At 41.4% G+C, this 16,206-nt stretch overlaps 1 protein-coding gene across 8 annotated transcripts in view; it reads left to right on the top strand.

Annotated features, from left to right (window-relative positions):
- The window catches only part of LOC138747881 (cation channel sperm-associated auxiliary subunit gamma-like), a 196,406-nt gene that overhangs the window by 44,945 nt on the left and 135,255 nt on the right, over positions 1 to 16,206 (top strand). For all 8 annotated transcript variants that reach the window (XR_011347709.1, XR_011347711.1, XR_011347707.1 and 5 more), the window contains 3 exons: positions 5,732 to 5,782; positions 7,054 to 7,180; positions 10,924 to 11,038. Coding sequence is in view for 1 of the 8 variants with exons in the window: in XM_069907478.1 (XP_069763579.1) it covers positions 5,732 to 5,782; positions 7,054 to 7,180; positions 10,924 to 11,038 (293 nt within the window). In the remaining 7 variants the exon portion in view is untranslated. The remainder of the gene's footprint in view (positions 1 to 5,731; positions 5,783 to 7,053; positions 7,181 to 10,923; positions 11,039 to 16,206) is intronic.

The following is a 16,206-nucleotide window of genomic DNA, read 5'->3' as shown; positions in this document are numbered from 1 at the left end:
ACCTCCCATTCCCATTCTATTCTCTGAGCATAAAACCACTCCGACACCATTAATAAGGTTTGTCTGCACATTTGTAAAGCCACTTTTTTATCGCACTACGGTAACTGTGAATATTTATTTATCTATCTTTTATATGATCTCTTTTTAATTTAATTTAATAAATTGTATTGTTTTTTTAAGAAGGACTCATTTGGCTGCAGCAAATGAGTTTTGCTGGATGCAGTATGTATGTTGTTATTAATACAGAATTATTTTTCTAATCCATAACCTCTACATCTCAAGAATCAGCTCCTTCCAGCCTCCTCTTTAACTCATTGACTGCCAAATTCTACCTCCCTCCATTATTTTTAGTCAATGACCCCAGCTGACATATATATGTCTATACCATCCCATTCATATTTTAGCATATTTACCTACAATGTAACAAAACCTTCAGGATAGACTTGCATTTAAAAGATTGTATTTTGAAGGATTTTTGTTAGAACTTGATCCATCTCTGAACAAGATTCAACTGTTAGCAATGGAAGACAGGTGGGCAGTTGATCTTAAACTTGGGTAATAACCAAAAACGGCATTGAATGTCAGCAAAGGACACAAAGCATGCAATCTATATTCTGCCTTTCTGTGTTTGGAGTTGGCCATTCCTCAAAATAAACCTGTTTGTAAAAAAAAATTTAAATTTAGACCTACAGCTCAGTAACAGCCCTGCCGGTGCACTAACACATGCTGCTAAAATACCCAATGAACCTGCAACCTCCTTATGTTTTTGAAGGGTGGAAAGAAACTGGAGCCCCTGGGGAAAACCCACACAGACATGGGGAGAACGTACAAACTCCTCACAGACAGCGCCAGGATGCAACTTAGGTTATTGGCGCTGTAATAATGTTGTGCTAACTACTACCCTATCCATGCCACCCTGTGTATTATATGAGATCATTATTTATCTGCAAAAGAGTAGAATGTGGAAAATACTTATAACTGGAGCTGCAAATTAATTCCCATCCCTTTTCAAAGTAAGTTATTGATGTTAATGTGTCTTGGTCAATTCACCACAATAATACATATACATTATTCCTTATTGGGCACCACTTAAAGGAAGTGCTGAGCCAAGTACAGGTTCAAGTTGTACATCACACAAGGAAATTAAAATCAACCAGTTACCCCTGATCACAATTCTTGTCCATTTCCTTCCTGCCCCATCACATTTTCTTTTCCTCCAATCTCCAACCCTTGTTCGATCCTTGGACGAATTACTGCTCATTGCTCATGATTTGCACAGTTTCCTTCCATTCAGGACTCCCCAAAAAGTAAAGGAGTGCATGTCAGAAAGAACTGGACAAAGAGAGGGAGAGAATCATTAGTCTCATAGAAATTCAATTATAGGTATACCCGCTTTATGAAACTTTCTGCAAAATGGCTTAAAGCAAAGAAGCGATTACCATTGATTTCTATGGGAAAAATTTTCGAATGTTCCCAGACCAAAAAATAGCCCACCAAATAATGCATAAAACCTAAAATAACATGAACATTTATAAAAAACAGAAATGATATGTTAAATACACAGCTTATAAAGTAGAAATAATGTATATACAGTAGAGTTAGGCTGAGTCTTTGGAGGTTGGGTTAGTGGGAGGTGCAGGAGACAGATGAAAAAGAGAGAGGAAGAGCTGCTTGGAGTGCGCGCTGCTTTCGTAAAAGCAAAAATTCTTTAACAAGCTTCTGCATAAGAAGTTAGTTAGGAAGGTTCAAGCATTAGGTATTAATTTTGGAATAGTGAAATGGATTCAACAATGGTTGGATGGGAGATGTCAAAGAGGAATGGTGGAAAATTGTCAAATTGGAGACCGGTGACTAGTGGAGTGCCTCAGGGATCAGTACTGGGTCCATTGTGGTTTGTCATATATATTAATGATCTGGATGATAGGGTGGTAAATTGGATTAGATACTAATCCAGATGATACTAAGATTGGTGGTGTTGTGAATAGTGAAGAAGGTTATCAAAGTTGGCAGAGGGATTTAGGACAGTTAGAAGAGTGGGCTGAAAGATGTGAGGTGCTCCATTTTGATATGACTACTCAGCAAAGGTCATATATGTTAAATGGTCGACAAATAGTAGAACAAAGGGATTTAGGAACCCTGGTACATAATTCCCTGAAAGTTGAGTCACATGTAGATAGGGTGGTGAAGAAAACATTTGGTGTGTTGGCCTTCATAAATCAGAGTATTGAGTACAGGAGTTGGGATGTCATTGAAGTTGAAACAAGGCATTGGAGAGGCCAAATTTGGAACATTTATGTGCAGTTTTGGTTGCCAAGCTATGAGCAAAGGATAGAAACAGAATAGAGAGAGTGCAGAGGAGATTTAGAAGAATGTTGCCTGGGTTTCAGGGTTTGAGTTAAAGGGAAAGGTCAAGCAGGTTGGGACTTTATTCACTGGAGCATAAAAGATTTGATAGAGGTCTTTAAAATTATGAGAGAGACAGATAGAGGCTTTTTCCATTGAGAGTGAGGGAGGTTCAAACAAGAGGACATGGATTAGATTGAAGGGGGAAAAGTTTAGGGGAAACATGAGGGGGAATTTCTTCATTGTAATTATGGGAGATTTTAATTTTCCACATATAGATTGGGAAACATATTCTGTGAAAGGAATGGATGGGTTAGAGTTTGTGAAATGTGTGCAAGATAGTTTTTTACAACAATATGTAGAGGTGCCGACCAGAGAAGGAGCAGTGTTAGATCTACTGTTGGCAAATGGGGTGGGTCAAGTGACGGAGGTAAGTGTTGGCGAGCACTTCGGGTCCAGTGATCATAATGCCATCAGCTTCAATGTCATTATGGAAAGAGAGAAATCAGGGCCAAGGATTGAGGTTTTTGATTGGGGAAAAGCTAGATTTGAGGAGATGCGAAAGGACTTGCAGGGTGTGCATTGGGACAATTTGTTTTATGGGCAGGATGTAGTAGAGAGATGGAAGTCTTTTAAAGATCAGATTTTGAGAGTGCAAAAGCTTTATGTTCCTGTTAGGTTAAAAGGAGGGGCAAAAGGTTTGAGAGAGCCGTGGTTTTCAAGGAATATTGGAAACTTGGTTCGAAGAAAAAGGGAGGCGTACATTAGATTTAAGAAGCATGGAGTTAAGGAGATGTTTGAAAGATACATTGAATGTAAGAGGAATCTTAAGAGAGGAATTAGGAAAGCTAAAAGAAGGTACGAGAAAACTATGGCAAGCAGGGTGAAAACTAATCCAAAAGAGTTCTACAAATATGTTAATGGTAAGAGGAAAGCTAGAGACAAAATTGGTCCCTTAGAAAATCAGAGTGGAAAACTGTGTGTGGAACCTAGAGAAATGGGGGAGATACTGAACAGTTTCTTTTCTTCGGTATTCACTAAGGAGAAGGATATTGGGAGATGTGGGATAAAAAAAGCAAATTGGGTAAATATGGGGAATATAGAGATTACAAAAGGTGTAGTTTTAAGGCTTTTGAAGAATATAAAGGTGGATAAGTCTCCGGGACCAGACGGGATCTTCCCCAGGACATAGAGAGAAGTGAAGGAGGAAATAGCAGAGGCTCTGGCGGTAATTTTTCAAATGTCATTAGATATGGGGATAGTGCCGGAGGATTGGCGCATTGCGCATGTGGTTCCGTTATTTAAAAAGGGTTCAAGGAGGAAGCCTGGCAACTATCGGCCTGTAAGTTTGACGTCTGTGGTAGGTAAATTAATGGAGAACATTCTTAGAGATAGTACTTATAAACATCTGGATAGACAGGGTCTGATCAGGAGCACTCAACATGGATTTGTGGGAGGAAGGTCATGTTTGACCAATCTGATTGAATTTTTTGAAGAGGTGACTAGGAATGTGGATGAGGGTAGCGCAGTGGATGATGTCTATATGGACTTCAGTAAGGCCTTCGATAAGGTACCACATGGAAGGTTAGTTAGGAAGGTGCAGTCTTTAGGTATAAATTTTAAGATAGTCAAATGGATTGAACATTGGCTGAAAGGGAGAGGCCAGAGAGTGGTAGTGGATAATTGTCTGTCAGGTTGGAGGCCGGTGACCAGTGGTGTGCCTCAAGGATCTGTATTGGGCCCATTGTTGTTCGTTATATACATTAATGATCTAGATGATGGGGTGGTGAATTGGATTAGTAAATATGCAGACGATACTAAGATAGGTGGAATAGTGGATAATGAAGAAGGTTTTCAAGGATTGCAGAGGGATTTGGGCTGCTTAGAAAAGTGGGCTGAAAAATGGCAGATGGAATTTAATGCTGATAAGTGTGAGGTGCTTCATTTTGGTAAGAAGAATCAGAATAGGACATACGTGGTAACTGGGAGAGCATTGAGGAATACAGAAGAGCAGAAAGATTTAGGAGTAACGGTACATCATTCCCTGAAGGTAGAAACTCACGTGAATAGGGTGGTGAAGAAGGCTTTTAGTATGCTGGCCTTTATCAATCATTGCATGGAATATAGGAGTTGGGAGGTGATGTTGAGATTGTATAAGACGTTGGTGCGGCCTAATTTGGAGTTCTGTGTGCAGTTCTGGTCGCCTAATTATAGGAAGGATATAAACAGAGTGGAGAGAGTGCAGAGAAGGTTTACCAGAATGTTGCCTGGGTTTAAGCATCTGGAGTATGGGGAGAGATTGGACAGATTGGGTCTTTATTCTTTGGAGCGTAGAAGGTTGAGAGGGGATTTGATAGAAGTATTTAAGATTATGAAAGGGATAGACAGAATGGATGTGGATAGACTATTTCCGTTAAGAGGAGGAAAGTTTAAAACAAGAGGACATGAGTTAAGAATTAAGGGGCAGAGGTTTAGAGGTAACATGAGGGGGAACTTCTTTACTCAGAGAGTGGTAGCTGTGTGGAATGATCTTCCGGGAGAAATAGTGGCGGCGGAGTCAATTGTATTATTTAAGAAAAGGTTGGACAGGTATATGGATGAGAAGAAGATGGAGGGTTATGGGCATTGTGCAGGGAGGTGGGACTAGAAAGGGGAGTTTGGTTCGGTGCGGACTAGAAGGGCCTAATGGCCTGTTTCCGTGCTGTAATTGTTATGTTATGTTATGTTAATATTCAGAGGGTGATGGGAGTGTGGAATGAGTTTCTGGCCGAAGTGGTAAATGTGGGTTTGATTTTAACATTTAGGGAAAAATTGGATAGGTATATGGATGAGAGCAGTGTAGAGGGCTAAGGGTTGGGTGCAGGTGAATGTGACTAGGTGAGAGAAGGTGTTTGGCATGGACAAGAAGGGCTGAACTGGCCTATTTCTTGCTGTAATTGTTATATGGTCATGTAAAAGTTAATATTCATAAAGCAGGGTATACCTGTACTTAAAAGTCTACTTACATGTCAGACACCACCTTCTCTTGGAATTGTACTGTCATTCTTTAATCTTCAGTGGGCTTAACTCCTGGAACCTCCGACTCAGGAAATCTGAGAGTATCTTCTCAAGGATACTAGCTCAAAACCTCAAAGCCACCATCTAGTACAATTAAGGAAAGGTAATTCTGGCATGAAGAATGCCTTAGGCCCGACACTTTGGTTGTACAGTATATCTTTCCCTCCTGTGGGCGCTGCAAGACATGCTGAGCTCCTCCAGTATATCTGTATTTTACTTGAATTAATTCTAGCATTGCTTTTGATTCTGATCAATAAAACAAACATCTGATCAGTAAATGTGGCTTAATTGTAGGTTTCAATTAATATTTTTTCTTATTTTTGTCCTCCAGAGGAAAAGAAATTCAGGATTCATTATAAACTTCCTTTAAAAATTCCCACAGGTATGGACCTGCAATGTATATTATAAATTTACATGGGTATTTATTTATAGATTCCCAGAAAGTACAAAAGCCTGCCTTATTTAACATGAACTTAAAGAAACTTAAACTGTTGTATTTGTACCCCTGTATACCTCTGGGTTACTGGGTAAATTCATAGAACATTGATCAATACAGCAGCGTGGTATTTGCCCTTCAGCCCATCATGTCTGTGCCAGCTAGGATGTCAAATAAAACTGATTCCTTCTGCCTGCCCATGATCCATATCCCTCCATTCCCTGCTTGTTTGTGTGTCTGTCTAAATGACTCTTGAACATCATTATCTTACCTGTTTCCACTCTCAACCCTTAATCCTCCATCCCCAACCCTACCCAAGTACTACCTTGGTTATGCATTCCAGGTACCTACCAATCTATTTTAAACAAAAGAACCTGGTTTTTCACACCTCTTTACACTTTCCTCTTATCACTTTAAACCTATGCTGCTTAAAATTTCTACGCCATGGAAAAAAAAACAACTATCTACCTTGTCTGTGCCTCTCATAAATTTATATACTTCTGTCAGATCACCCCTCAGCCATCAATGCTCCAGAGAAAATGATCCAAGTTTGATCAACCTCTCCTTTTCACCAGTATTCTCTAGTCCAGGGGCCTTCCTGGTGAACCCCTTTTGCATTCTTTCCAAAGCATCCACACATTTCTGGAAATGGGGCAATGAAAACTACAAAAAGTGGCCCAACAAAAGTTTTATACATGACTTCCTTACTTTTATATCACACACCCAAACCGATGAAGGTGTTGCCACCTTCAGGGTGGTATGGACTTTCACCCTAAAATCACTGTATATTATTGTTCAGAAGGGTCCTGCCACTTACTGCATACTTTGCCCTTACATTTAACCTTCTGAAGTTCAATACCACACATTTGTCCAGATCCAGCTATCTCTATCTGGCTGTGTCCTTTGACTACTCTTCAAATTTCCACCAATGTTGGGTTGTCTGCAAACATATGAGTCAGCCTGCTGTGTTTTTGTCCAAATCATTATATTTCACAAACAGGTCCCTGTGCCTCCTCCTCCTTGAAGGCTTCTCATTCAATCAGTACCAAGTCTTATTATTCAAGATTGTACTTTGCATATAATTATGTTGGTGTTATTAAAGAATCTGATTTAAATAGCTGATCTGATGCTTGATATTTATAGAATAATCCTGAACTTGTGTTTATTTTCTCTCTCTTTTTAACCCTACCCCCCCCCCACATCTCACCTACCTACAGAGAAACAAAATGTTGTTTTACTTCCAGATGTTACAGAACTCTCGGATGTTCCAGTAATACCAATGGGCATAACACTTAGCCATGTGAATTCAATGGCCTACCTATGGGGAAACTTTTTATTCAGCAGGTAACAGCTGTAAACTTTTCTGTTGTGTTGACTTCAATCACTGAAGCACTAGAACCCACATCAATGAAGTGCAAATTGGACAAAGTGCTAAGTTATAGTTGTCAAGTCAAGTTTATCGTCATCTTATTGCACAAGTGAAATCTGACAAAACTCTGTTCTCCGTCATCGGTGCAAAACACACAGACACACAACCAGAAATATCACACATACAGACAAACAATACTTATGCAGGATGTATTCATATGTACAAATAAATAAATATATAAATTTTGCTTTGTGAATACGAGAGTCAGAAAATGAACAGTTCCTTTGGTTGTGGGAAGAAGCTGTTTCTCAGTCTTGAGATGCTACTCCTGTATCTCTTTCCTGACATGAGCAGTTGCTTCATTGATTTTGCATGCCCTCTTCAGCCAACCATCCCAGTAGATCACATCAATGTGTTGGGGGGTGGGGGGGAGACTCCAGTGATCCTCTCTGCCGCTCTTATGGTCCTGTCGATTGTCCTCTGATCCATTTCTCTGCAGTAATCGTACCATATGGTGATGCAGCTGGCCAGGACGCTCTCGAAAGAGCTCCTGTAGAAGGTTGACATAAAGGTGGCCAGTAGCCTTGTCTGCTTCAGTCTTCTCAGGAAATGTAGTCGCTGTTCTGGCTTCCTGACAAATGAGGAAATGTTGTGGGTTTATGTTGGTCACTAGTTGTGAACTCCAAGAAACTTGGGCCTTGGTGCCCTCTGTAACTGCCAGAAAGACACAGCTGCTACATGGGAAGCCTCAGAATTTTAAAAAATATATATTATAAAGATGATTGATGTTTCGAAGAACTGCTGTTTTTATTTTCATCTATTCGTAGCTTTTCCTTCAGGTGTTACATTTTATTATGTTGAGCTGCTTGATGGTTTAAAGAAAAATGAACTTGCATGGAGCTATGGCTAAAAAATCTGCTGGAAGAATTCAGAATTAGGATTTATTGTGTTTTGCAGTAGCATCATAGAGCAAAAGTACATATTATAAATCATCTGATGACATTACTATAAAAAATAAATGAAAAATGACAGTGATTAGTCCATGAAAAGTCAGGCCGTGTCTGTGGTTCATTGATCATTCAGGAATCTGACGGCAGCAGGCAGTTGACCTTGTGCTGCCTGGTGCTTCTGAACCTTTTCCCCAATGGTAGCAGAGTGAAGAGGGCAAAGCCTAGGTGGTGTGGGCCTTTGACAATAGACACTGCCTCGTAGATGTCCTTGATGGAATGAAGTCTGGTGCCCCTGATGACACAAGCCAAGTTAACAACCCTCTGGAGTTTATTCTTGTTCTGAGAGTTGGTGCCTCCAAACCAGGCATGATGCAACCAGCCAGAATGCTCTCCACGATACACCTGTAGAAGTTTATGAGAGTATTCGGTGACATAACCAAATCTCCTCAGACACCTCATGAAGTCTAGCCTTCTTTGTGATTGCATCAACGTGGAGGCTCCAGGACAGATTCTTGGAGATGTTGACACCCAGGAATTTGAAGTTCTTGACCCTCTCCACTACTGAGCACTTGATGGGGACTGGATCATGTTCCCCTGACTTCCTCCTGAAGTCCACAATCGTCTCCTTGGTTTTGCTAATGTTGAGCACAAGGTTGTTGTTGTTACACCATTGAACGAGCTGTCAAATGACATTAATGGAGGGAATAGCTGTGGCTGTTGATGCAGATGTATTTCATAGTCACTTTATGTATGTATTCACATCGTTTGGGTATTGGCTTGAAGTTTTGGATTGTTGTTGCATTTGTCAGCAAGAAGGGAAAAGTCAATGAGAGAAAGCAAATGCACATTTTGATTACTGGAAATCACTTTGAACAAATTACAGGCTGTACCTGTACCTCTTGTATCTGGTGCTCTGTGGTCCACCAACTTCCTTGGCCCAGCACATTTGAATCTGCCGCGTTAGTACAAACTCCTTATAGTCAGCGCAGGATCAAACCCTTGTCCTGATAGCTAGCGCTGTAAAGGAATAGCGCTAACCATTATGCCCTACAGTAGTATTTCCTGTTTTATGCTTTAATCCACCTTTGATATGTTTGCTTAGGGGTTCCCTTAGGAGTCAATTTCTGTTTTCTGCCATTTTCTGTGTTCCAGCAATGGCCAGGCCCCAACATTGGTTGATTATAAGACGTGCAACCTGTATTTGTTTTGTATACTAAGCAAAGGTCATTCAAGCCAGTTGAGAGGGAAACTGGGGTTGATTTTTGATATATATGTATTAGGAAAACTGTGAATGTGCTCATTGATTTGCCTTCCCTCTGGAATCCCCCCCGCCCCCCCCCCCCCCTGTTCATTTTAACAGCCAGAGAGCCAGAGAATGAGGTGTGAATTTGACTTTGCTTTTGGCAACTTGCTGTTTGGAAGCAGGTCAGCAAGGTTAGCACAACCCTGTTACAGCACCAGTAACCTGGCTTTGAATCCGCCACTGTCTGTAAGGAGTTTGTATGTTCGTCCTGTGTCTGCGTGCATTTTCTTCGGGTGTTCTGGTTTCCTTGCACCCTTCAAAAATGGACCGGGGTTGTAGATCTATTGGGTGTAATTGGACGGCACGGGCTTGTGGACTAAAAGGGCCTGTTACTGTGCTTTATATTTAAATTAAATTAAAATTTTAAAATATTAAGAGGCAAAATGCAGGTTGCTTCTTAATGCCAACTTGCAGTAATAAGAGGAACAGTTCTCAGAGATGATGAGACACTGAGAGAATAGTCAACTGAGTACACTGCATGTTGGATATTTTCATGAAACCTCTTGCGAAACCAAATTCATTTTCCATCTGTTGGGATAGATATTGAAAAACAGCCTCATATCCAGTATTGCTGTCACCAATTAGCAAATGCTTCATAGAAAACTCAAATTTTGCAAACAACACCACTTCATGCATGGTCCATGTTCTTAGGGGTGGGTAGGGTGCAGGATTTTTCAGTGGTGGAGATGGGCAAGACTCCAAGAATTCCCAATTCTCGCAAGATGAACACTCCACGAACCCTGTTGCCATTTTGACTTGGATTCAAAAAGGTCAAAGGATAAATCATTTTAAAGTCTTACCTGGTCTATGCCTCTTGTTGCCGAAGTCTCTTGAGCCAAAGCCTCAACTCACCACTCTAACTCTGGCCCACTCACACAATGGCCACTCAGTTTAAACCTCTCACCTACTAAAATGTTCCTTTTTGGACACTATCACTCCAACTCCCTGTACACTGGAAAAGAAACTAACGGCTCAGTACTCACTGACTTCAACTGACCCATACCCACGCACTCTCACTCCAACTCCAACTCCCGTTCACTAGAAAATTGAACATGCAATACTATCTGCAAAGGAAAGAACAGAAAATGCAACTTTCTCCAACGTTTTGGATTGTGCTCCTTACCCGTGACCTCATCTAAATATTATATCAACTTATCCTTCTGACATTAACCTCTCGTATTAAGCCAGATCCCTTCTACACCACACTCGTGGAACTTACAAGGTAAAGAACCCTCAAAAATTGTCATTCAGTATCACTTTAAAAGAGAATGTAAATTTTGCCATTTACAGGTTTCTAAAAATAAATTCTGTTGGAGATGATGCACAACCATCTCCCAACTTTTTTTCTGATGAATTATTTTATAATTAGAGTGGGTGTTGAGTCAGAATCCACAAACATTTCTTGGAATCATGACAGAATAAATGTCTCACTAATAAAAACTTTGAAATGTGAATTTTATTCCAGTTACAATCTTGGTGCTACATGGTTTGCTGTATCAGGGGTTCCACCTCATTCCCTCATCCGTTATTTTACTCATTCTTGGAATGGAGATTTTATCTTTATGACTGATAGTGAAGAGGTAAGCAATACTTTAATTAGTTGATGTTTAATTTCTTAAAACATTAAATTATAGGATGAGCATTTTTTTTGATTAGGTGACAATAATGGTACCTCCTTATCAGATTCCAGCACTGGTAGGTAGTATAAACACAATGCTGGAAAAACTCAGCAGGTCAAGTTCAGTGAAGAAGGCTGAAAGAAATCTAGCCTGTGCAGCTAGGTAATATTTTTATAAAAGTCCTCCCAGCCCATAGCCCCGTGTCAGTTTTTCCAATGCAATTTTTGGTAACTCATTATTCCATAAGAACTGTCTAATATAGTTGTTTAGTAGCTTTAAAAAGTTTTTAGGTAGCGGAATGGGCAGCGACTGAAAAATGTATTGCAGTCTTGGCATCACTTTCATTTTGACACAGTTACCCCTTCCCACCAAAGTAATCAGTCAATCTCTCCATTTCTGTCGGTCTCTTTCTATCTTCCCAAGACGAGGAAGATCATTTAGTTTGTGAGGTTGGCCTGTTCTGTGCTGTAAGTGGTTATATGGTTTTCCCTCTGCCTCCTTTCACACATACCCAGTTTACATCGCCACTAGCCCTCACTCACCTGGAAAATAAGACTCATATGTTCAATTGTTGTTAAACAACTTCAGTTCAGCATTCAACACAATCATACCTCAGGACCTGAGAAGGATGTTGAGCCTGCTGGGTCTGACTGACAAATGTATAAAATTCATTCTGAATAAATACCTGGAATGCTATTTTGCAAAAAGGCAAAACACCTCCCTGTGCGATTGGATTCTTGACTTCCTGTTGGGGAGACCTCATGCAGTCCAGATCGGTAACAGCACTTCCAAGACCATCACACTGAGCCTGGGGGCCCTCAAGGACTGCGTGCTCAGTCCACTGCTGTTCACTCTGCCAACCCACGACTGTGCAGCTAAACATTAGCTTGAACCACATCATCAAGTTTGCTGATGACATGACCGAGGTGGGCCTGATTAGCAAGAATGTGGAGTCATCATACAGAGATAAAGTGTAATCACTAACAAGTGCTGAGTCACCAACCTGCGTCTGAATGTTAATAAAACAAAAGAGATGGTTGTTGACTTCAGGAGGGCCCGGGGGGACCACACTCTGCTGACCATTGACAGCTCGACTGTTAATGTCATCAAGAGCATCAAGTTCCTTGGAGTGCACTTGACAGAGAATCTCACCTGGTCCCTTAACACCAGCTCCATAGCCAAGAAAGCCCAGCAGCGCCTTTACTTCCTGCGAAGGCTGAGGAAAGTTCATCTCCCACCCTCCATCCTCATTACATTCTACAGAGGATGTATCGAGAGCATCCTGTGCAACTGCATCACCGCCTGGTTTGTTAGCTATACCTCCCCGGACCGCAAGACTCTGCAGAGGATAGTGAAGTCAGTCGAAAAGATCATTGGGGGCTCTCTTCCTACCATAAAGGACATAAACAACACTTGAAACGGGCGAAAGGCAATAAACATTGTGAAGGACTTCATACACCCCTCACGTAAACTGTTCTCCCTTCTGCCATCTGGTAGGTGGTACTGTAGTACTTGGGCCCTTGCGTCCAGATTGGGCAACAGTTTTTTCCCCCAAACCCATCAGGCTCATGAATTCCTAGAACATATGTGGACAGTGTACTGTAGACTTTTACTGTATATGTCTTAATATTTTAATATTTCAATGTGTTTCACTTCTACTCTACTTATATTTATGTAAATATGCTCTGTGGTCCTGGAGAAAGCTATCTTGTCTTTACCGTGCGAGCAGGGTATGAATGATAAATAATGGTGACTTGACAGCCAAAACCAATTCTCACCTCTTCTCTGATCATATCCACCTTTTGTTGGTGTGGACTCCTTCCCCAGCCAACACTGTCTCTATTCTGAAATTATAATATTTTTTTCCTTATTCTTTGTTTATTCCTTGAAGAAGGACTCAGGCTTGAAATGTTGATAGTTTATCTCCTATGGACACTGCGAGACCAGCTGAGTTACTCTAGCTTTTCAGTGTCTGTGTCTACAGACTTCCATGTTGCACTCTGTAAATATGTCTGCCAATTGATCTGCTCAGATTCTCAAGACATGTCGTGGGATTCTTTTTAGGCAAGCTGTATTCTATGAGACACAGAGAAGTAGACTTAATAATAGTGAAATGAATGGTTGTAGTAAACAGGTGAGTAAGTGGAACTAAGACCACAGCCAGGCTAATCATGATCTTATTGAATGGCAGAGCAGTCTCAAGGGCCAGATGGGAGACTTGAACTCCACTTTCTTATTTCTTATGTGGTAGAAACAGAAGAGTTACACCTGGATGGAGGCTCTAGTTGTAAGGAGAGATTGGATGGATTCAGACACACAGGAGACTAGAGATGCTGGAATCTGAAGCTAAGCAAAATCTGCTGGAGGAACCCAGGGGGTTGAGCAAATTCAGCAGGAAGAAAATAACAGTTAATGTTTCAGGCCCAAACCCGTTTTGAATCTTGAGTTCCTCCAGCAGATTCTGTTTAGCTTTGTATTGGCTGGAAAAACATGTTTTGAAGAAAGGTATGATGGTGATTGACTTGTTTGTGCTGACAGAGCCTGCTTGTCTCATTGAGTGCCCACTTTTCAATACTTTTCTGCAGTAATTCTCTTTGCTTCTGGCTGAATTGAAGACACACTTTCTTCAGTAAATGGATAGATGTAGCATTCGAGTGCTTTGTCCCTTCAGGGAAGGCTGTCTAAGTCATAGCTTGGAAACTAAATGCCAGCAGGTGTAAATACTGGCTGTACATTAGTAGAGTAGTTATTTGATGAAATTGTCATGGTGGAGTTACAAACTGCTGCCACTCCAATTGTCAGAATCAGAATTTATTGTCATGAGTAAGTCACGAAATTCAGTGTTTTGCAAAGATACATGTAAACTACCTTACAACAATAAATTTTTTAAACCGTGCACGAAAAGTAAGGCAGTGACTTTAGTTCATTGATTATTTAGGAATCTGATGGCAGCGGGGAAGAAGCTGTCCTTGTGCCTTTGAATGCTCATCTTTAGGCTCCTGTACCTTTGCCCAATGGTAGGAGAGTGAAGAGGGCATGATCTGGGTGGTGGGGTTCTTTGAAGATAGAGGCTGCTTTTTTAAGACACTGCCTCTTGTAGATGTCCTCGATGGAGTGAAGTCTGGTGCCTGTGATTTCACAGGCCATGTTAACAACCTTCTGGAGTTTATTCTTGACCTGAGAGTTGACACCTCCATTATAGACAGTGATGCAACCAGGCAGAATGCTCTCCATGGTAGAAATTTGCAAGAGTCTTTGGTGACGTACTGAATCTCCTCAAAAACCTCACAAAGTAAAGCCATTGGCTTTGTGATTCCATCAACTTTGAGGCTCCAGGACAGATCCTCGGGCATGTTGACACCCAGGAATTTGAAGTTCTTGACCCTCTCCACTACTGAGCCCTCGATGAGGACTGAGTTGTGTTCCCCTAACTTCCTCCTGAAGTCCATAGTCATTTCCTTGGTTTTGTTAGCGTTTAGCGCAAGGTGTTGACGTTACACTACGAGCTGATCTGTCTCCTTCCTGTACACTTCCTCATTGCCATTTGAGATTCTGCTGACAACAGTGGTGCCATTGGCAAATTTGTAGGTAGCATTAGAATTGTGTCTGGCCACACAGCTATGGGTGTATAATGAGTAGAGCAGTGGGCTAAGCCCACATCCTTGAGGAGGGCCTGTATTGATAATCATTGAGGAGGTGGCGTTGTTTCCCATTCCTACTGACTGTGGTCTTCTGATGAGAAAGTCAAGGATCCAGTTGCAGAGCGGGGTGCAAGATCCAGAGTTTGCAGCTTCTTACCAGCACCAAGGGATGGGTTGCATACTCACTCTGGAGTGCACCAGAAATGGGGAGAGCACCCACTGTTGAGAAGGAGATGCGTGGGAGATGACCCTACAAAAAGGGAACTACTGTAGCACACCAGTGAGGGGCTCAGTGGCTGAACAGGCTGTTGGTGACTTGTGGTCAAAGACTTGCACAGGCTGCAGGGAGCTGGCGATGCAGTCAAAGGTCTCACACCAATCTGTGGGCTGCAGGATATTGGCTCATAGGAACCAGTAATCGTAACCTGGATTCGAGGGGGTGCTGAGAAAAATGTAGACAGGTACCCAAACATCCAGATCATTTGCTAAAATCACAAAGAGGATGGGTCTCAGAACAGATCCGTGTGGAACATCACTGGTCACTGATCTCCATGCAGGATACGAACCATCTACAACCATCCTCCATCTTCTCTAGGCAAACCAATTCTGCATTCATAAAGCAAGGCCTCCTTGGACCCCATATATTCTGAATGAGCCTTGCATGGGGAACCTTGCCAAATGCTTTTCTGAAATCCATGTACACTATATCCACAACTCAATTTTCATCAATGGGCTTAGTTACATCATCAAATAAATCAATTAGGATCATGAATCATGACCTTCTGATGAAGCCAAACTAATCAGATTAAGCCTCTCTCAATGCTTGTAAATCCTGTCTCTCAGAATCTTCTCCAACAGCTTTCCCACCACTGAAGTAAGACTCACTCATCTATAATTTCCTGAGATTTTTACTCCCTTTGGGGAACAACATTTGCAACTCTCTTCTGTCCCCAGTGACGATGCAAAGATCATGTCCAGTGCCTCAGTAGTCTCCTCTTTCGCTTCCCACAGTAGCCTTGCATAAATCTCATTCTGGTGACTTATCTAACTTAATGCTTTTCGAAATCTCCAACACATCCCATAGATGGAGGCTAAGGAGGGCAGGGAAGTTGATGTGAAGTTCTGAGTTGCATTTATCATCTGTAGTGTCTTTCAATCTTCAGCAGAGCAGCTCCTGTCCCAAACTGTGGTGCATCCAACAGTGTGCTTTTGATGGTTGTCATTGAGGGAGAGGAGGCAAGCCGAATCTGAGAAATTTGGGCATGGATGTGCTTTCTTGATCATTACATCAATGTGATTGGTCCAAGACAGGTCATTGAAGTTGTTTCTTTCTGAGAACCTGATATTATTCTTTCCACTTCAGCATTATTAATGTGGACAGCATGTATGTGAACTCTGACCCTCTCCTGAAATCAATCATGGCCTCCTTTTTGTCTTATTGAGATTAAGAGAAAGGTTGTTTCCTTGGCACCATGCCACCAGACTTCC

This window comes from Narcine bancroftii, chromosome 13, assembly GCF_036971445.1.
Source record: "Narcine bancroftii isolate sNarBan1 chromosome 13, sNarBan1.hap1, whole genome shotgun sequence".
NCBI lineage: Eukaryota > Metazoa > Chordata > Chondrichthyes > Torpediniformes > Narcinidae > Narcine > Narcine bancroftii.
This window is presented reverse-complemented; position numbering and strand designations above follow the sequence as displayed.